The 21,521-nt window shown below is 40.1% G+C and overlaps 1 protein-coding gene across 5 annotated transcripts in view; it reads right to left on the bottom strand.

Moving 5' to 3' along the window:
• mllt3 (MLLT3 super elongation complex subunit) overlaps nucleotides 1-21,521 on the bottom strand; it is an 81,333-nt gene that overhangs the window by 2,113 nt on the left and 57,699 nt on the right. For 3 of the 5 annotated variants that reach the window (XM_054733779.2, XM_054733775.2, XM_054733778.2), the window contains exons 8-12: nucleotides 19,445-19,514; nucleotides 15,717-15,855; nucleotides 12,346-12,439; nucleotides 8,383-8,451; nucleotides 4,766-4,837 (exon numbers count right to left, since the gene is read on the bottom strand). In XM_054733779.2, the coding sequence (XP_054589754.1) occupies nucleotides 4,766-4,837; nucleotides 8,383-8,451; nucleotides 12,346-12,439; nucleotides 15,717-15,855; nucleotides 19,445-19,514 (444 nt within the window). The remainder of the gene's footprint in view (nucleotides 1-4,765; nucleotides 4,838-8,382; nucleotides 8,452-12,345; nucleotides 12,440-15,716; nucleotides 15,856-19,444; nucleotides 19,515-21,521) is intronic. The other 2 variants (XM_054733776.2, XM_054733777.2) reach the window with 2 other exon arrangements.

Raw genomic sequence — 21,521 nt, 5'->3', positions numbered from 1 at the left:
TGTTAGTGTGAGAAAAAAAGTGTGGAAATTAAAACGGACGTGTGTTAATAGGGAAACAGCCGGCGAGCTGTTTGCGCCGTGAGCGGTTCTGGTTCTGTTTGGGCCGCAGCCGCTCGCAGCGTTATCCTCCTAGTTTTTGTCTGACTTGCAGGCTAGCAGATTCTCGCACAAGGGGAAAATCGGCTCAGGTTTGCTTATTTTTTGCACAGGCATTTGTTTACTGTGAAGTAAAGTTGAAGTGCTGAAGTTATGCAAACTAATTTTGAATAAAACTTGAATAACTGGCAATTGCTTGCTCATTTTAAGAGGTCTTTCATAATTATAACATGCTATTTGATATCAAATCAAATCACTTTTATTGTCACGTCACATGTGCAGGTACACTGGTACAGTACATGCGAGTGAAATTCTTGTGTGCGAGCTTCACAGCAACAGAGTTGTGCAAAAATACAGTAATGTAAAAACAAGTAAAATATAAAAATGGCTAATCTAAGTATACAAATGAATAAAGTAAACAATAAGATAAGAGATATAAAATGTACAGAGGTTGGTATGTGCAAAACAGTGGCATTAATGTACAGTATGGAGCGTGTAATGTTGGAACTTGGTGGAGCTCGCGACGAGGCAGCCATACTCGGCGCCATCTTGGCTCATCAATATATGATATAAAGGTTTACAAACACAAAAGGGTAATTTATTAGAGTACTCGATTAATCGAAAAAAAGATTCGATAGAGTACTCGATTACAAAAATATTCGATAGCTGCAGCCCTAATCACGACCCAAGGATCACCATAATATGTAGGATCTTAAAATCTATTCTGAATTTAACAGGCAGCCAATGTAGGGAAGCTAAGACAAGAGAGATATGATCTCTCTTTTTAATTCTCATCAGAACTCTAGCGGCAGCATTTTGGACAAGCTGAAGACTTTTAACCACATTCTGTGGACTTCCTGAGAGTAATGAATTACAGTAATCCAGTCTTGATGTAATAAATGCATGAACTAGTTTTTCAGCATCACTCCTGGAAAGGATGCTTCTAATCTTAGCAATATTCCGAAGGTGGAAAAAGGAAATCCTACAAACCTGTTTAACCTGGGATTTGAATGACATGTCCTGGTCAAAGATAACACCAAGGTTCCTTACTTTGTTCTCGGAGATTAATGTAATGCCATTCAGGTCAGGTGATTGACTAAGCAATTTCCTTTTCTGGATTTCTGGTCCAAAGATGAGAACTTCAGTCTTGTCTTGATTTAAAAGCAAAAAGTTTAGAGTCATCCAATTTTTTATGTCTTTAAGACAAGTCTGTAATCTACCTAATTGATAAGGTTAATCAGGGTTAATGGATAGATATAGCGGAGTATCGTCAGCATAACAGTGGAAGTTTATCCCATGCTGTCTAATGGTTTTACCAATTGAAGGCATATATATAGTAAAAAGAACTGGTCCAAGCACTGAACCCTGTGGTACTCCACAAGTAACCCTGGAGTATGAAGAAGATTTGTCATGTACATTTACAAAAAGATGGCTCTTGTCGTGATTTGGCGCAATATAAATAAAGTTGAATTGAACCGAATTGTATTTAGTTAAATGCTCACTCATGAATTTGTTGTATCTTTCATCTCTAGACAATACATTTTTGCGTAATTTATTGTCACACCAGGTTATTGCTGGGATTTCCCCCAGGCCAGAGCATGGCTTGCTTTACTGTTGCCACAGTCCCGATCAGTACCCTTGGACTGCATGAGTGCAGAAGCATTTTTGCTTCAAGAAAGTACATATTGTTCCCCTGGCTCTCCCCTTCCCTCAGAGTACATGGCACAAATATACCAGTGGGGTCCAGTGATGATAAATAGAGACGTTCTGATCGATTGGCCACCAATCATAATCGTCCAATCTTTGTAAAAAACGCGTGATCAGCAAATTCCGACCAATGTCTTTCATACCAGCCAATCACCTGTTGTTCATACGTTGTAGCTAGCAGATATCCTGTGTGCGGCATTATATGAGCATATGTGCAGCAGCAAAAGTTTCAAACATTTCTGTCAACCCTTCGCTACATCTGTGAGAGTGACGTAAACCCACGGGGGAAGCTCGTTAATATTTAATAGGACTTTGAAAGAACAAACTCTGGGAGGAGTGAAGTGAGTTTTCAATGGTCCCTGCAGAATCAAAGATATTCAGTGCAGCAGCATTCAGATGCAGCTGTGCTCACTAACACACGTCTATATGAGCATGACCGTCAGAAAACTGAGCAAATAACCAGAAAAATCATTTAAGTCATCATGCTAGATGAGCAGCCTTCTGTGGTGGATGGCTAGTTCTGCCCACTAGGATACGCTACAGGTAATAAATAAATCTAATAATAATGTATCAACTCAGGTTTCTCGTTTACGGGTCTTTTATTCTGGCTACTGTAAGCAGAAACCCAAGCCTTACAGCTTCTCCACTTATCTACAGAACGGTTGTCCTTAGGATAACACAACAGCTGCTGACCGGAGCCAGAAACAACCTTTTCTTGCCCTAAGAACGTAAAACTAACACAAAACATTACTTTGGTATCATTTTCTGGGGCTTCCACTTCTTCAACCATCATTGGAAGACGTTTGATGTAGTCTAACAGTAGATGCGTCCATCAAAAGTAGAGACTTTTAATTCATCTGACTTCCACAGCACGGGCTATCTGCTTGGGAAGCAACTACGGTAGGTACCCTCCCCCCTCACAGGTTTTCCAGCCTTGCCTAGTGAACTACACCAAGTACTTGCTTTGCAGAAATGATATATTTATTTAGTCTGGCTTGCTAGGCTAAGCCTTACATGGTTCTCAAACAAAAAGCTGTAAACATGAATGTCAGGTTTATTATTGACCTATTACTCAAGGACTACATTTACATGAACCTATAGTGGACAAACACATAATAAAAGGTATATTTAGTGCAGGTTTGTGTGCTAGAGTGGAACCACTTTAGGTGCACATAAGTACACAATATAAACACTAAATTACATTCCAGCTCTTCTTTCTTTATTTTAGTCACTTCATCATCATCATCATTATACAGGGTACCTGCAGGTTTAAAGGAGCCAAATTTAAGACTTTTTAAGACCTTTTTTAAGGCCACTTTGACCAAATTTAAGCAATTTTTTAAAATTAAATTTAAGCTATAATTTCCAACTATTGCCTGGAACCGGTGCTAACCACGTCGCGATTGTGGGATTAGCCATCCAGTTACCATTAAACTTGCACTTCCCCATGGCGCAAGCTCCCACTAGCTTAACCAGCTAATGTGCTCATCTAAAAATAGCCCCCTTTCACAACCAAATGAATGTGTACGGTTCCGCTTACGCCAACAACGTACACAAAAAATGCTGAACACTAACTAGAAATTCATGAAAATTTTATAGAAATAAAAGAATCTTGTTTATTGGGTCTTTGGTAATTTAAGACCTTTAGAAACTGTATTTAAGGATTATTTGTCATTTTTAAGGATTTTTAAGGCCTTAAATCTGGAAAAGCTAATTTAAGACTTTTTAAGACTTTTTAAGATACTGTAGGGACGCTCCGATCCGATCACGTGATCGGAATTTAGGTCAGATCACGTGATTTTCAGGAAATCGGAATTGGTGGGGAAAATGTATTATTTATTTATTTACTAATATTACTTTTTAAATTCATCCTAAGAAAGAGATTTTCAAATGAAATAACAATGGCTTAGGTTTAAATTCAACATCAGTATTCTTTGTTTCACAGACAACAACACCTTAAGTCCCACAATTTAAGGTAGCCCGGGAATTCACGCACCACAACATGTAGCAGTTAGCTACCACAGCATAGCTGTCTCCTCAAGAGAGAGAAATTGTCTGTAATTTGGATGTATTTTACAACAGAGTTCATTTAATAATAAACACATGTGAGCAAACTGGGCCTTTAACAAGGTGGAAAAGGTATGCTGATGTGCCACCTTAAAAAACCTGAACCTGCTCAGTTCGCTGCAGCAGTTCAGCCGACACTAAAATGTACATTAAGAAACCAAGAAATATTCTCCAGACAGCAAAAATGCTGAGATAGCAGAATATTCATCACACTGGATGAAGGTCTGTGACTGCACATGTCGGGTTCTGCAGTCGAGCTACGAGCTGCTTTCTCTTTCTACGTTTACACACGCAGCAGCTGTACAGGTGTTATGTAGAAAAAAGTTACTCTGCTGCTGACGTCATGTGTCGTGTAATCCCTGTAGCTGAAAACAGCCACACACCGAGCATTTAAATGAGTTAAAATACTACTACTACTACTACTACTACTACTACTACTATTACAAGACTACTGTTACATTTATTCTTAATATTAACACATTTCTTATTATTTTCATTCATAATAAGACTATATTTACATATTATCTAGATATTAACAGGTTTCTTATTAATGTACTTCCTAAACAAGTGATGTTTTATGGTAGATAAACTAAAGAAACAACATAAATACAGGGCAAAAGAAACACATTAATGATGAATAAAACTTAGAAGGACGTTAAAAGGTGTTCTTCTTTTTTCTTAATGCGTTTCTAAAGTACCTAATCAGGACTCTGTATCGGCAGATTCTTAAAATCAAATGACCCAGAATTGGATCTGGAGCAAAAACACACGACTGAACATCCCAAAGAAAATACCCACATTTTTACAATAACAAGACATTAGTACATTTTCTTTTTTATTTTGGTTGATTACACAAATCAGTGCATGTTGTGTAGTAATTTAAGTTGGAGCTCACCTGTTGCAATATATGACCTTCTCTCAGCATCATCAGTCTTTTATGAAGCTCCACCAATTCATCCAGATAAGCCTGGAAAATACCAAACTAGATTAAGCTGGCTTTACGATCACCGTTCACAAAAGCATCGAACAGATCCAAACCAGCAATCTAAATAAAAATATTAACAAGTGTGCATGTCCATTTTCATCCACTTACCAGAGTCTGAGTCGAAGGGGGAGCTAATGAGTATTTCCTTGAGGGGGCCTGAGAAAATAACTAAAAACCACTAAACACCACTCTATGGCTGAAGTGGATCACCCTGCAGAGGAAACTGAATTTGGCCACTTGCATTCTTGGCCTTGATCTTTTGCCAAAGCTAGGGTTACCATATTCTGATGTACAAAAAAGAGGTCACATGGTCTGCTGTGATTCAAGCCCTTGCCAATGACATCACACTACTGCAAAGTAACTTCGTTGACAAAACTTTTTCGTACTTTTTTTTCGTGCTGAATTGATTTTTGCAAACAAACTAAATGAAAACTAAAAATTATTCTTCTATAACAGGGTATCTGCAGGTTTATGGAAGCCAAATTTAAGACTTTTTAAGACCTTTTTTAAGGCCACTTTGACCAAATTTAAGCTACTTTTAAAAAAAATTAAATTTAAGCTATAAGTTCCAGCTATTGCCTGGAACCGGTGCTAACCACGTCATGAATGTGGGATTAGCCATCCAGTTACCATTAATGTTGCACTTCCCCATGGCACAAACTCCCACTAGCTTAACCAGCTAATGTGCTCATCTAAAAATAGCCCCCTTTCACAACCAACTGAATGTGTACGGTTCCGCTTACGCCAACATCGTACACAAAAAATGCTGAACACTAACTAGAAATTCACGAAAATTTTATAGAAATAAAAGAATCTTGTTTACTGGGTCTTTGGTAATTTAAGACTGTTAGAAACTATTTAAGGATTATTTGTCATTTTTAAGGATTTTTAAGGCCTCAAACTTGGAAAAGCAAATTTAAGACTTTTTAAGGACCTGCGGATACTCTGTATAAAGACTAACGTTATTATTAATATTGATTGTTATTTAGTCGACGAATAAAAGATAACAACAAAAACAGAAAAGATGGGAGAACAGAAAAAAGAACCAATCAGCAAATGGAACAGGCAGGACTAGAGAGCAGGGTATCTGCAGGTCCTTAAAAAGTCTTAAATTTGCTTTCACAAATTTAAGGCCTTAAAAATCCTTAAAAATTACAAATAATCCTTAAACCTTTGTTGCATGAATTATGAAATCTTCAACCATGATTTTTTAAACACATTTTTTCATTCATCTTTAGGTGTGAATGGAACAAATTTCATATTTACATATTTTTTGTAACATTTAATTTACACATAGTTTATTACATGTCCACCTCAGTGGACAGCGTGCATTCTGAACATGAAATATGTCTGCTTGACTTACTGAAGTCCAAATAGAGGGGCTCAAATGCAATAAAGTCTTCAACAGCTGTGCTTAAAGAGCAAGTCAACCCCTACCAATCTAACTCCACTCCCACTTCATGTTCGAAAAATGCAACACATGCTGTTGCCTGGCAGACCGAGAGGGCGGAGCCGCTAACAAATACACACACACACTCAGGCTCACGACAGCATTGTGACATCATAATGTACCAGTTTACATCATAGCATACCTCTTAGCCAATAGCGGTGGCAGATTTAAATTCAAATACAGTGCAGAGTTTTTACCTGACAACGGCACAACACTGCCAGTTTTAGGCAGAATATTTAAATTTTAACTAAGATGCACTGAAGTGCCAAATTATTGACGACACGTGTCTGCAGCACGATTAGACACTCGTTTATTTAGTTTATCAGCAAAAAAAACATTTTTATTTGGGGGTGACTTGCTCTTTAATAGCAAAAATAAATAAATAACAATTTTGAGTACCTGTCCAATGTAGTGACCATTGTGCATCAAAGGGTTAAATACAGTTTCCAAAGGTCAAAAATTACCAAAAACCCAATAAACAAGATTCTTTGATTTCTATAACATTTTTGTTTATTTCTAGTTGGTGTTCAGCATTTTTTGTGTGGGATGTTGGCATAAGCGGAACTGTACACATTCAGTTGGTTGTGAAAGGGGGCTATTTTTAGATGAGCACATTAGCTGGTTAAGCTAGTGGGAGCTTGCGCCATGGGGAAGTGCAAGTTTAATGGTAACTGGATGGCTAATCCCACGTTCGCGACATGGTTACCACCGGTTTCAGGCAACAGCTGGAAATTATAGCTTAAATTAAATTTTAAAAAATAGCTTAAATTTGGTCAAAGTGGCCTTAAAAAAGGTCTTAAAAAGTCTTAAATTTAACTCCCTTAAACCTGCAGATACCCTGAGAGAGAGAAGAAGCAGCTACTATACATTTGGGGATCTCCCTGTCATAAAAGCAGCAAGCGTTGGTGCTGAGGTATGTTTGCTGGAGTTAAACCAAACCCAACATGCAGAGTGGCATATCTGGATCATTATATGTCTCCGTGGTGCTGCTACGGCCGATATTATCAGCGTTTGGCATTCTAACAGCGTTTTTGTGAGGAAAAAACATTCAGGCGGTATGATGTCATTTCCTGTCATGTATACAAATATTACTGCACATTCTACAGTGTTTTACTTTATTAAAAGTGAGAAGCACAATGTCAAACTGCCAATGTTCATTTTGACAGTTTCCATTAGGGAACCAAATTTAAGACTTTTTAAGACCTTTTTTAAGGCCACTGACAGCATTTAAGCTTTTTTTTTTTTTCAAATTAAATTTAGGCTATTATTTCCAGCTATTGCCTGATTAGCCATCCAGTTACCATAAAACTTGCACTTCCCCATGGCGCAAGCTCCCACTAGCTTAACCAGGTAATGTGCTCATCTAAAAATAGCCCCCTTTCAAAACCAACTGAATGCGTACGGTTCCGCTTACGTCAACATCGTACACAAAAAATGCTGAACACTAACTAGAAATTCACAAAAATTTTTATAAAAATAAAAGAATCTTGTTTTTTTGGGTCTTTGGTAATTTAAGACCTTTGGAAACTGTATTTAAGGATTATTTGTCAATTTTAAGGATTTTTAAGGCCTTAAATTTGGAAAAGCAAATTTAAGACTTTTTAAGACTTTGTAAGGACCCGTGGATACCCTGAATATAGTTTTATTGCTCTAAAATGTGAATTTTCCATTTACAGTTTGGAACAGGCGTAGTTAATATTTCATGTACAAAAAAATTCTTGCGTCAGAAGAAAAAGTACATTCATTTTAGTCAACTAAAAAAAGACTAAAACTAAATTAAAACTTCTTGTCAAAATGAACACTCACTCAGACAAACAACACTGCAACCCATTTTTTACAGACAACAACAGCATCTGTCGATCAAAAGAAATTCTAAAATGATGAGTTTTTACCAGTTTTCTTAAACATTTCAACAGAAGGGTAGACAAACAAAATCCTCGGTAAACCTTGGTTTGCCATTATTATCCGATTAGCTTTCCTATGCAACTGTGGTTATTTGGCCACAAAGTGGAAGATCCTGGTCTTTTATGTAGACATTAGCAGGTATTAGGTATAGGGTGTTAAAATCTGGTTGTACCTTGTCGCAATCCATGTTTGCATTCTTGTCCTGCTTGTTCAGTTTGATGGGAGATTTTACTTCAAGTATCTGACAGACGAGAGGGAATAAAATCAAGACATGAGATGAAATGAAGGAATTTACAGTCGCCTAATTACAGTAACAACGACATTACATACATGGGGCGACGGTGGCACAGGAGTTAAGTGCTCGCCCCGTAATCGGAAGGTTGCAGGTTCGAGCCCCGCTCAGTCTGTCGCTGTCGTTGTGTCCTTGGGCAAGACACTTAACCCACGTTGCCTGCTGGTGGTGGTCGGAGGGACTGGTGGCGCCAGTGCTTGGCAGCCTCGCCTCTGTCAGTGCGCCCCAGGGCAGCTGTGGCTACATTGTAGCTCATCCCCACCAGTGTGTGAATGTGTGTGTGAATGGATGAATGACTGATTGTGTTGTAAAGCACCTTGGGGGGGTTTCAAGAACTCTAGAAGGCGCTATATCAAATACAGGCCATTTACCATTTACCATTTACATACCCAAAGAGTCCTGCTTTGGTGATTTGGATAAAAACTACTGTGCCATAAGACGAGGAATACATTGATTGAGGCCATTTTGAAGATATATTTCTTTCTTTATTATTTCCCATTTTACATTTTTTTATTTACATTGTTCATTAATAAAATGCAAAAATGTTGTGAGTCAATCTGTGGGAACAAACATTTGGAGCTCCTGTTTTAGGAAGTAGAAATGATGGTGTGTTTGATTTACCTCGGAATTCGGAACTGGGCATGACATCACACCTGAGTTTACTGCATTCTGGTTGCCCTAGTTCGAAAGGTTAGAATTCCAATATGGCGATGCCCTCAAAAACAGCTGTTTTGTTAGTTTTTAACGAACACAAACGACTGATTAACACGTATAAAGCTCCTCTTAAAAAAAGTGCTACATGTAACATCGATTTACTCTCATAAGTGCGTCTTGTAAAATAAACCTACTGCTGTTGATACTGAGATCAGGCTTTTCTAATCCGACTCAGTCGCTAATGCAGGAAATAGAATAGAAAACTATTTGGATGGGGTTTCGACACGTCCATGTGGACCTGGTTGGCCCATTGCCTCCATCCTGCGGTTTCACCCACATTTTCACCATGGTGGACCGTGCCACCTGTTGGCCAGAAGTCGTACCTCTAAGTTCCACTACTGCTGCAGATGTCGCACGCGCCTTCATCTCGACTTGAGTGTCTCGTTCCGGGGTACCCCTTGACCTCACCTCAGACAGGGGCCCCCAGTTCACTTCAGAACTGTGGACGGAGGTTGCTAACAACTTAGCGGTCAAACTTCACCGCACTGCAGCTTACCACCCACAGGCCAATGGTCTTCGCGAGAGATTTCATCGTACGAAGAAGGCAGCCCTTGAAGCCTCTCTCGTTGGAGCAAGCTGGGTGGACAGGTTGCCGTGGGTCCTTTTGGGCTTACGATCTGCTCTGAAGGAAGACCTAAAGTCTTCCCCTGCTGAGCTTGTTTTGGGTCAGTCCCTGGTGAGTTCATAGTGGAAGGTTCTGATGCCTGTGCGATGGCACCCAAGTTTCCCAATATTGTTTGACGGGCAGGTTTTTCTGTCCCAGTCGCAGTACACCACTCTATTCTGCGCTTATACATTCCTAAAGACCTTTTGGCAGCTGAGTACGTGTTAAGCCTGATTTATGCTTCTCCGTCTGCGTCAGTGCGGAGACACGCAACGCCATTATCCGTCCTTGCGTAGGGCTCCGGCAGGCATGCAAGTACGTACGGAGTCGAGCCCACTTTTTTAAACATCCATCGAACGAGACGTATTACGCAAGCTTGTGATTGGTCAGGACACCGCTGTTGTTTACAGCGCCACCATTGCAAAGAGAGCCGAGGATAACTAGCGGCAGACACGGAAGCTTGAAGACTACATGGCGTAAAAACTCTAAAAATATGAACGTTTCATCTTCCCGTGACTGGAGGAGTGAAAAGATGCGCAGCAAGCGTTTTATTTGTGGACGGAAATGACAGGAAACGTGGGTTTAGAGGTGGGGACCGCACGAAGAAGTGGGAGAATGAGAGACAAATATGTCCGTGTTAAAAGTCTCTTATATACACAAAAAACACAATATAAACACACTGTCTTGGACCGATTCATGACAGGATACCACAGAACAGTGCTACGCCCTCTGTTGTCCTGGCGGGGAATTGCTTTGCAACACTCTCCAGGAGACGGAGAAGTATGAGAGCAAAACGCTTCCGTCAATCCGTGCGTGTCTGTCCCTTGCGGAGCTGACGGAGAAGCATAAACCAGGCTTTAGTCCGCCATGACTCTCATCGTTCTCCCTTGCAGCCGCCTTACAATGGCCCATTTTGTGTCTGTGAGGCGGGACCCAAGGAATTTCTCATTGAGTTGGCCGGCGGTCGGGAGAAGGTTTCGATAGACCGTCTTAAGCCAGCCCACTTCTTGTCTGACGTGCCTGTAGAGTTGGCTGTACCACCTCGTCGTGGTCGGCCACCGAACTCCCTTCCTACTGGCTTGGTCACTCACCCACAGAGGGTTGTACAGTCCAAGATGGACTCTGTCCATCAAACTAAGACCAGTAGAGGTGGCCGCCCCATTAATTTGCCCCTTCGTTATAGCTGATGTTTGCTTCACTTTTATTAAATGGAGGTTTTCTGTGTTTTACTGCCTTTCTGTGTTCTGGGGGCACCTGTGTGGTGTTTGGTTGATGTGTTAAGCTCACACGAGAAGGACCTATTCTACTACCAAAGAAAACTGAAGTACATCCTTTTATTGTGAAGACCAGTTGTCAAGGAAATATAGCAGTTAGGAGTTGAGTTGTGAATAAAGTGCTGTTTTTGGTGATGAATACCTCCTCTGACCCTTCATCCATCTGCCAACGCCTACAATATAAAGTTTTTTAGAATAATGTCTTGGCACATTAATGACTTCATTCTTCAGTGACTTTGCTGAATTGCTGTCTCAAGCCATCTGTGTTCATTTCTAATTGGGTCAGGTCTTGTCCTGCATGATTTTCTCTAACATCTTTAATCCAAATCACCAAAGTAAGGCTCTTCAGAAGGGGGTGGAGGGATAAGGAGAAAGTGTTGTGCACGTATCCCTGCGGTGCACTCTTAGTCCACAGCTTCATGCACGGTTTAGTAAACAGTCACTTGTGCACACTAATACTTTTGATCTGCTCTTAGAGCAGAAATGCTTTCTGGCAATTGACTCGTGATTTTATAACTTCCTCTCTCATTATCACGTTATTTACTCAGTTCAGTGTGCGTGCAGAATTGAGTTCCCAAGTTTTGAAACTAATGATGTTGAGAGCCAGCGAGCAATGGGCTTAAAGAAGAAAATGAATACTCCAGCAGCTATTTTTACAGGTGTTAACCTGTAAAATATTCAGAGTCAATTACCTATTGTGTTGATGCCATAATAACGTGTTAAAGATTGAATATGGAACACAAACACCAAAGCGACATCTAGTGTGTGGAGGTTGTAGTTGCAACAAAAGAACAAGGTTTCCAGCCGTGGGGATACCAGGTTCGCCGCAGATAAGTCATTTTTTATTTGTGTCCATCTGTTGCAGGCTTCACCTAAACCCACTCTGGTTTTCGATCTTTTAGGGTCGCTCCTTTTCTGAGAAGGATAACGACGTTTTCTGGGCTTAGAAGCAGCAGCTTGACTTGCTGAGTCCACAATTTTCCACAGGGCTAGCCTCTCGCCGTGCTGAGTGGACCGTCTGGCAACCCTCAACGGTGCCCTCTATTGGCTGGTAGATGTAAACGTATACCCAGTGTCGAGTCAAAATAAATATTTGATTATTTTTAAATTAAAATATAGCTTTTAAATGAAAGCCTACATCTTCATTCTACACACCTCTAAATGCTCTGTGGATGTATTTTTAATGTAGCTTTTGATTAAATTTTTCCATATTCAACCTTTAATGTTTTCATTTATTTGATCATATCCTACCTTGTTATTAGTAGTCTTAAATACAGTTGGGGCCTCTTTGCTGGTAGGAGAAGGAGAGGAGCCATCATTTTCACTCCCATCACTCCAACTAACCCTGGGTAGAAAAATAAAATCCATTAAAAAGCTTAAATGTTTTGTTCAAAATAACTAGTAAATCATACAATAAATATCAATAACAAGATCCTTCTGCAAGTAAAATAAAATGTAAAACAGATCCTATTTTTAATGAATGATTTAACAAAGTAAACAGTTTCTTTCTGGATTTTAAGCTTTCGCCAGAGAAGCAAAAACATCCATGAATGTTTTGTATTTACTGTTTTTCATCAACTTCAGATTTAACTATTAACCTGTAACACAAAGCTGCACAATATTCATTTTGAATAATTTGATGAACAGCTCTTTTTTAATAAGGTACCAGAGACTGTTTTGTGATTCAAGACCGTCATTTTACAGATAAACAACAAAATTACATTGCACTCACCTAAAGTAACGACAGACAGTTTTGAAAACTAGAGCTTTAACATTGATCTCAGTGATTGTTGGGTTGACGGGTTTCATATTTGACACTGCTGACCAAAAACAAACTAGATTACCGCTAGATTACTACTCCACTTTTGTGGAGTGGGTAGGTGTCCTTGGGAGCGTATTTGACCTGCTTTATTACTGTTAGCTGCAATGCTAGTGGTTAGCATTTTCAATTTGCCAATCCTCAATTAAAACTACTAGAAGAAGAAAAAGGAAAAGTTTGCTTTTTCTGTTGGCATCATGGCAAGGCCTGGAAGTAAAAGTGAGAGAGTAATGTCTTTGGAGGCAAAGCAAAGAGCTAAAACCAGAGTGACCATCAGCACAGCCTACACTACTTTGCTAAAGGAGGCTACAAACTCACAAACTGATGATGACCTGGCTTTGTTGCTACTGGACTTGTAAGTAATACTATATTTTGTCTAACAGTGTGGCTCTTTTTACTTCGTGGTTTATTTTAGTATTAGTTGGCTGTTGGTGTTGTTAGCCCATTGTTAGCGCTAGCTACAGCAGCCTGCAGCAGGGTTGTTTACGACAGTTGCAATTCCACTTTCAGAAGAAAATTTTTACTTTCAAAAACGTATAGTTTAGAAGAAAATAGAATATAAAACATGTTTAAAGTTATTTCACCTGTTCTGGTTAAGTACATAACTCCTCATGTGTTCATTCATAGTTTTGATGCCTTCAGTGAGAATCTACCGATGTAAATGGTCATGAAAATAAAGACAACACACTGAATGAGAAGGTGTCTCCACACTTTTGGCCTGTACTGTAGATGAAATTGCATTGCTGCAGTACTTTTATTTTGAAAATTACTGGGGCTCCTGCACTCTGGGACAGCTCCTGGATCTCTGGGACTTGGAGCTCCCTCCGTCTCCTACACATCTTTAGGGGGCAGGTCTGTGGCCCCTCACACACTCTATTGGACGCTCCTATAGAGAAACCTTACATAAACAAGCGCGTGTACACACACAGGTGCTCACATGGTGCTCTCATAAGTATGGACTTGAGCACGTTCAACACATGTCTTAAGGCTATGGTTGGCACTAAATACACTGTGATTTATTATTGTGATTGTTCAGTAAAACAATGTTGATTTTATATTTCCTGATCAGTGATAGCTTGCTCTTGTTGTATTGTTGTGTTGTTTTTCTCTTTGTGCGGGTCTAGAAGCAGACTCTTGTTCATTATTGATTGTTTATTTTTGTGGAATCCCCCATTCATCATGCCTAGTGCCTACTGAACCAGCCTGTGGGGGCAGTGCTATGATCTGGGCTTGCTGCAGGTGGTCACGTCTAGGTTCAGCAACGGGATGTGCTCCAAGAATGAGGCCAGCTGACTACCTGAATATCCTGTATGACCAGGTTATTCTATCTTCCCTGATGGCACGGCCATATTCCAAAATGACAATGCCAGGATTCATCGTGTCAGATAGTGAGAGAGTGGTTCAGGGAGCATGAGACATCATTTTTACATGTGGATTGGCCACCAGAGTCCAGACCTTAACCCCATTGAGAATCTTTGGGATGTGCTGGAGAAGGATTTGTGCAGCGGTCAGACTCTACCATCGTCAGTGCTAGATCTTGGTGGAACGTTATGATGGAATTAAATCTGATGATATAGCAGAAGTGTATCAAAACAATGCCACAGTGAATGTGCGCTGTAAATAAAGCTAAAGGTGGTCCAACGGTCCTGTGTGACCCTTTTTAGTGGCAACATTTCTTGGCCGAGTAGTTTATGTTCAACACGGTAAACATAATTGAAATGAACGTCACCCAGATTGAGGAACCAACTCATCTCGTAAACATGAAGATAAATGTAAACATAACAGAAACAAAGAAGCAAAAATACGATAAAAGTATGACATTTAAATAACACAAGATGAATGTAAACAGAGTGCAAAGTATCTCTCACATGTTAAGGTGTCAGCCTATTTGTAAACAGATAAGCATGAACACAACCACTAATGAATGTCACTCAGTATTTAGTAGGGATGTAAGAAAATATCGATATGGCAATATATCGTGATATTTTTTCTAGCAATATTATATCGATATTCAAAAGCCGTGTATTGGAAATATCGATATGGCAATATATCGTGATATTTTTTCCTGCGATTATTACATCGATATTCAAAAGCCGTGCATCTAATTTTTGAAAGAATTTACATGCAAACATTTGTGTATTTTCTTTTAGTTTTGTGCAATTCAATCGCCACCCACTAGTTGGCAGCAGTGTGCAACGGGTTTTGTTTCCACCATTGAAATGTAAATCCCTCCATCATGGTTCAGATACCTCATGTTAAACATGTTACGTATCAGTTTGGACTGTTTAATGAACATTCTTACAATAAACTCAGTAAAAAAAATTGCTTGTAACATCTGAATGAATGTATCGCAATATATCGTGATATATCGTATCGTCTCCCCTGTATCGTGATATGTATCGTATCGCCAGAATTTAAAAAATACACATCCCTGGTATTTAGACAGCAGTCTTATGCTAAGGATAATCTCTGGGGGGGGGGGGGGGGGGTCCAGCAGCCATATTCCATGTTGGGGAATCTCGGAGTAGCGTTCACTACTAATTGAGAAACACCGGCCAGAGTTAATGCAACCAGTTTCTGAACACACATTGTGCTCTCTTAAAGAAACACACCAGAAAAATAATAAATATTTCTGTGTATTCCAAAGTACTAGGAACAAATGAAATACACAGTTTTTATATTAGATACAACATCTGACACATTAAAACTGATAAAGATGTTTTTCTCCCACATCCAATATGTTCATGCTTGTAATAACTTTTCCATGTGCTACTGGTCCATTCACAACGTGACCCGCACCAACCTGCACTGATGGTGTGTGAGGTGTGTGTGTGCTAGTCGTTCTGCATCAGAGTCTGCATCGTTGTCGTTGTCCTCCGAATCCTCCTCCTCATCGTTGTCTGACTGTAGATCCTGCATCACTGACTGAAGTGGGCCCAGTACTGGAAAAACACCGGTGAACACTCACGCATCAGCAAAAGAACCTCCGCGTTAGGCATGAACAAACAAATGAAAGCTGCAGCATGATCCCATGAAGCAGAGCAGCAGTGAGAGCTGGAGCACGTGGAGGCAGTGCCGTAACCGTGTTTGTGTCTAATAAGATTTCTGATGCCTTTTAATATCTGAGGTTCAGCTGGTGAGTTTCTGCAGAGTAAACTTGGTTCCTAGACTTCTAGTTCCTGCTTATGATAAAAAATAATAAGTACTTGTCAAAAATGTTTATTCATATTCTGTAAATCTTAAGTGAACTCAAACTTCTACAGGTGCTGGCCAGTAAATTAGAATATCATCAAAAGGTTGAAAATATTTCAGTAATTCCATTCAAAACGTGAAACTTGTACATTATATTCATGCAATGCACACAGACCAATGTATTTCCGATGTTTATTACGTTTAATTTTGATATTTATAGGTGACAACCAATGAAAACATCAAATCTGGTATCTCAGAAAATTAGAATATTCTAAAGGCCAATGAAAAAATGTTTGTTTCTCTAATGTTGGCCAACTGAAAAGAATGAACATGAAAAGAATGTGCATGTATAGCACTCAATACTTAGTCGGGGCTCCTTTTGCCTCAATAACTGCAGTAATGCGGCGTGGCATGGACTCGATCAGTCTGTGGCACTGCTCAGGTGTTATGAGAGCCCAGGTTGCTCTGATAGTCGTCTTCAGCTCCTCTGCATTGTTGGGTCTAGCGTATTGCATCCTCCGCTTCACAATACCCCATAGATTTTCTATGGGGTTAAGGTCAGGCGAGTTTGCTGGCCAATCAAGGACAGGGATACCATGGTCCTTGAACCAGGTGCTGGTGGTTTTGGCACTGTGTGCAGGTGCCAAGTCCTGTTGAAAGGTGAAGTCTGCATCCCCATAAAGTTGGTCAGCAGCAGGAAGCATGAAGTGCTCTAAAACTTCCTGGTAGACGGCTGCATTGACCCTGGACCTCAGGAAACAGAGTGGGCCAACACCGGCAGATGACATGGCACCCCACACCATCACTGACGGTGGAAAGTTTACACTGGACCTCATGCAACGTGGATTCTGTGCTTCTCCGCTCTTCCTCCAGACTCTGGGTCCTTGATTTCCAAAGGAAATGCAGAACTTGCTTTCATCAGAAAACATAACTTTGGACCACTCAGCATCAGTCCAGTCCTTTTTGTCCTTGGCCCAGGCGAGACGCTTCTTGCGCTGTTTCATGTTCAAGAGTGGCTTGACACACGGAATGCGACACCTGAATCCCATGTCTTTCATGAGTCTCCTCGTGGTGGTTCTTGAAGCGCTGACTCCAGCTGCAGTCCACTCTTTGTGGATCTCCCCCACATTTTTGAATGGGTTTGTCGTCACAATTCTCTGCAGGGTGCGGTTATCCCTAGAGCTTGTACACTTTTTTCTACCACATTTTTTCCGTCCCTTCGCCTGTCTGTTAATGTGCTTGGACACAGAGCTCTGCGAACAGCCAGCTTCTTTAGCAATCACCTTTTGTGTCTTGCCCTCCTTGTGCAAGGTGTCAATGATTGTCTTTTGGACAGCTGTTAAGTCAGAGGTCTTCCCCATGATTGTGGTGCCTTCAAAACAAGACTGAGGGACCTTTTAAAGGCCTTTGCAGGTGTTTTGAGTAAATCAGCTGATTAGAGTGGCAGCAGGTGTCTTCTATATTCAGCCTTTTCAGAATATTCTAATTTCTTGAGATACCAAATTTGGAGTTTTCATTAGTTGTCACTTATGAATATCAAATTTAAATGTAATGAACATTGGAAATACATTGGTCTGTGTGCATTGCATGAATATAATGTACAAGTTTCACGTTTTGAATGGAATTACTGAAATATTTTCAACCTTTTGATGATATTCTAATTTACTGGCCAGCACCTGTATATCACTGTGGAGTTTTTGCGTGTACCATTAAAAATAAGTGGAACAACAAAGATCTGCAATGTTCATATTTGATCTTACGTTTGGGACTGAAGCGAGGGATACTTTACGGTATATTTTTATAAAACTGTAAATTCGGACTGAAGGACACGATGACATAAAGACAGCTATTGCTATCATTCATATTTATTTTTTCTATTTCGGTTTAGTTTTAATGATGAACAAAATGCTGAATGTTCAAACTAAAGCAACAAACAAACAAACATTAAGGAACTGGGGGACGTGGCAGGTGAGTAAAGCTTGGTTTATGCTTGACACGTCCGCGAGGTTCGCACAGCTCCGCGCGGAAAAGTTGCGGCCCAAACTTTCCGCACTGCGCACCGAGGAAATTTTCTAACCTCGCGGACGGTCGGACGTGGAAAAACATGGCGGACTGGCAAGAACTAGCATGGCAGAGGTTCGTAAATACAGACATTTGTATGATTCAGCTCTCAAAGATCACCGTGATCAACATGTTGTTAATAATTCTTGGAGAGAAATAGCTCGCACTGTCGGAAAAGACGAGAACGCTGTTAAAAAATGCTGGAATGCCATGTTGTAAACAGTAATTTCTACTTCTACTATGGTGTAGTGTTGGATGCATGCCGTAGAGCTCCATGCTGCCCCCTACAGTTTGGGAGAATATTGGCTCACCACAGAGACAAGCCGCATGAACCACAAACGCTGCAAGTTGTGAAGCGCGTTCCAGCCGCGAGCCGCATCACCGCGCGGAAAGTAAATGCGTCAAGCATAAACCAAGCTTGGTGCCTGCCCGTTAACCGAAGGGTTGCAGGTTTGATTACTGTCATTGTGTCCTTGGGCAAGACACTAAACCCGCCTTTCGGAGTTGCTTCTCACTTGTTAAACAACCAGGTGGAATGATTCATCTGGTGGTCGTGGAGAAGATGTTAGTCTGTGTGAGAAGGGTCAGATCATCGGCATCAAGCAGAGAAAACATCTAAGGAGATGCAGAAACGACTAGAACTGGGTTCAGAACAGTCCAACGCTGTATTAAGACTAGTCTGATGAGTCCAGATGGACCCTAGTTCGCATCGATGGTGCATCGGGGACCTGTGGTTCCTGTGCTCAGCAACATCACTTCTGTCAGCTGTGGCTTCATTGGAGCTCATCACCACCAGCGTGTGAATGTGTGTGCGTGAGTGGATGACTGATACTGCCATTTTAAACAATGATAATATGCAGGAAAATAAACAATAATGGTGAATCAAATTAATAAATAATACTAACAACATAAATATGAATGCAAACTTTATCTAAATATTCATTTCTAATTAATCTCAATTAAAACTTTGGATCAAAATAAAAACTCCATCCAAAAACATACCAACACTTCATTTATAGTGCAATTTTAACACGTCGCTTTGGTAAAACTAAAATATTTTTAAAGCAAAATGACTCATTTATTACTAATTAGTCAAAAATGCCTAGACACTGGAGATAAAACATTCAGCTTTCTTTTATATGACTGCAGGCGAAAAGCTACGTTAGTGTGCTTTTTTACATGAAACAAACGTTTACAGAACCATTAGTCAAGGGTAGTGTGTGTGTGTGTGTGTGTGTGTGTGTGTGTGTGTGTGTGTGTGCTTGGTTGGTTTATTACCTTGACGTTTGTGGTGTGTGGGAGCAAAGCCTGAACTGGAACTGGAACTAGCAGGACTGGGCTGCTCGGACTGAGAGAGAATGGAAAAAAATATATTAAATAAAAGAAACAGGTACAACCCAGAATCTAAATGTAGTAGAAAAAGTTAGAAATAATTTATTTGTATTAATTTGTTTACGCTGGCATCTCTGCATTTTGGGCCAGTGTGTCCAGGCCCCACCAGTGGGGCTCCATGCTTACTTAAATATGGGCAACACTGGCAGAGGAGGTAATTGAATTCAATTCAAGTTTATTTATATAGCGCCAAATCACGACAAGAGTCGTCTCAAGGCACTTCACATCATAAACATACCAATTCAGGTCAGTTCATTAAGCCAATCAGTAAAAAGTTTCCTATATAAGGAACTTAGCAGGTTGCATCGAGTCACTTTACAGCAATCCTCATACTAAGCAAGCATGCAGCGACAGTGGAGAGGAAAACTCCCTTTTAACAGGAAGAAACCTCCAGAGAATCCTGGCTCAGTATAAGCAGCCATCCTCCACGACTCACTGGTGATGGAGAAGACAGAGCACACACACACACGCGCACACACACACACACACACACACACACACACACACACACACACACACACACACACACACACACACACACACACACACACACACACACACACACACACACACACACACACACACACAAAACATATACATGAATGAATGATAAATGACCCGCACTTGTATAGCGCCTCTCAGAGTAAGGACTCCAAAGCGCTTTACACTACAGTATGTCATTCATCCATTCACACTCACATTCCCACACTGATGGTGATGAGCTACGACGTAGCCACAGCTGCCCTGGGGCGCACTGACAGAGGCGAGGCATACTGGCATGTATACCAAGTACTCAGCAAACATTCGGACGTTGAAAAGACGTTGGGCCGACACGTCCCATCATGGTTGAAAAATAGTTCCAAAACGAAAGTTGAACCGAAGTCTTTTCTGGACGTGAATTTCACGTCTTTCGGCATGTCTCATTTGGACGTTTAATGACCGTCAGTGTACATCTCATCTACACTGTAAAATAAAATGTAGTTTTTACATTTCATAATAATTATAATAAATAAGATGGGCCCTGTGTCCTACCTTGCTTTACAGATTGACTTATCCCAGCCTGGACACGAGCCCGGGTCCTTTAGAGTGTAAGTCAGATGACTAACCGGTTGAGCTATCCCACTGATATTTATGAAGTGACAAATAGTAGATTTTCACTTACAACTGATTCACGACATGCTATGTGTTGAACTATACGTAGGCTATTGTCAACGTAACAATAATACATGTAACTACAAATCAGGGTGGATTTTAAGGAAATGTTATGTAAACATTTTTTTTTGAATTGGGACAGTCCTACCGTGACCATTTTTGGCCGTGGACACGACGTTGCCGTCAGACCAATATTTGCTGGGATGCTATGTTGAACTACATGTAACAAATTGCCAAAATAACAATTATACATACAACTGTAGGCATGTACAAATGTATCTGAATGGATTTTTAAGACATGTTCTGTTATATTTATTTTACAAATTCGGGCCGTCCTACCGCGACCATTTTTGGACATGGACACTACATCAGCGTCGGACCAATTTTTGTTGGGAAGTGTTTCTATGGTGACATTGTGATTGCTTAGTAAATATTCCATTTGGTGAAAGATAAACTTTATTGTATTTATCCTAGTGAATCTATAATTAAACGGGTAAACTAGTAGTAGCACAATCAATGTCAAAGAGAGTAAAATGTTATTATCAGGAGAGAGTAGGGCTGCTCCTTTATGGCAAAAACAATAATCACGATTATTATGACTGAAACTGAGATCACGATTATTTAGGACGATTTTTCAATTAATGTTGATTTTATTTGTTTTTATTCAGTCATAAAATTGCTCAGGGCACAATCAGGACAAAAATAAATAAGAAACAAGATGATCACTAAAATAACTCCTGATTCCCAGAATAAAAAGACCAATATACTTATAGCTCATAGTTTATGACCCAAGGGCTATAGACCTTGGTTT

The sequence above is a fragment of the Nothobranchius furzeri genome, chromosome 3, assembly GCF_043380555.1.
Source record: "Nothobranchius furzeri strain GRZ-AD chromosome 3, NfurGRZ-RIMD1, whole genome shotgun sequence".
Taxonomy (NCBI): domain Eukaryota; kingdom Metazoa; phylum Chordata; class Actinopteri; order Cyprinodontiformes; family Nothobranchiidae; genus Nothobranchius; species Nothobranchius furzeri.
Note: the sequence above shows the minus strand (reverse complement) of the source record. Positions and strands in the feature narration are given on the sequence as shown.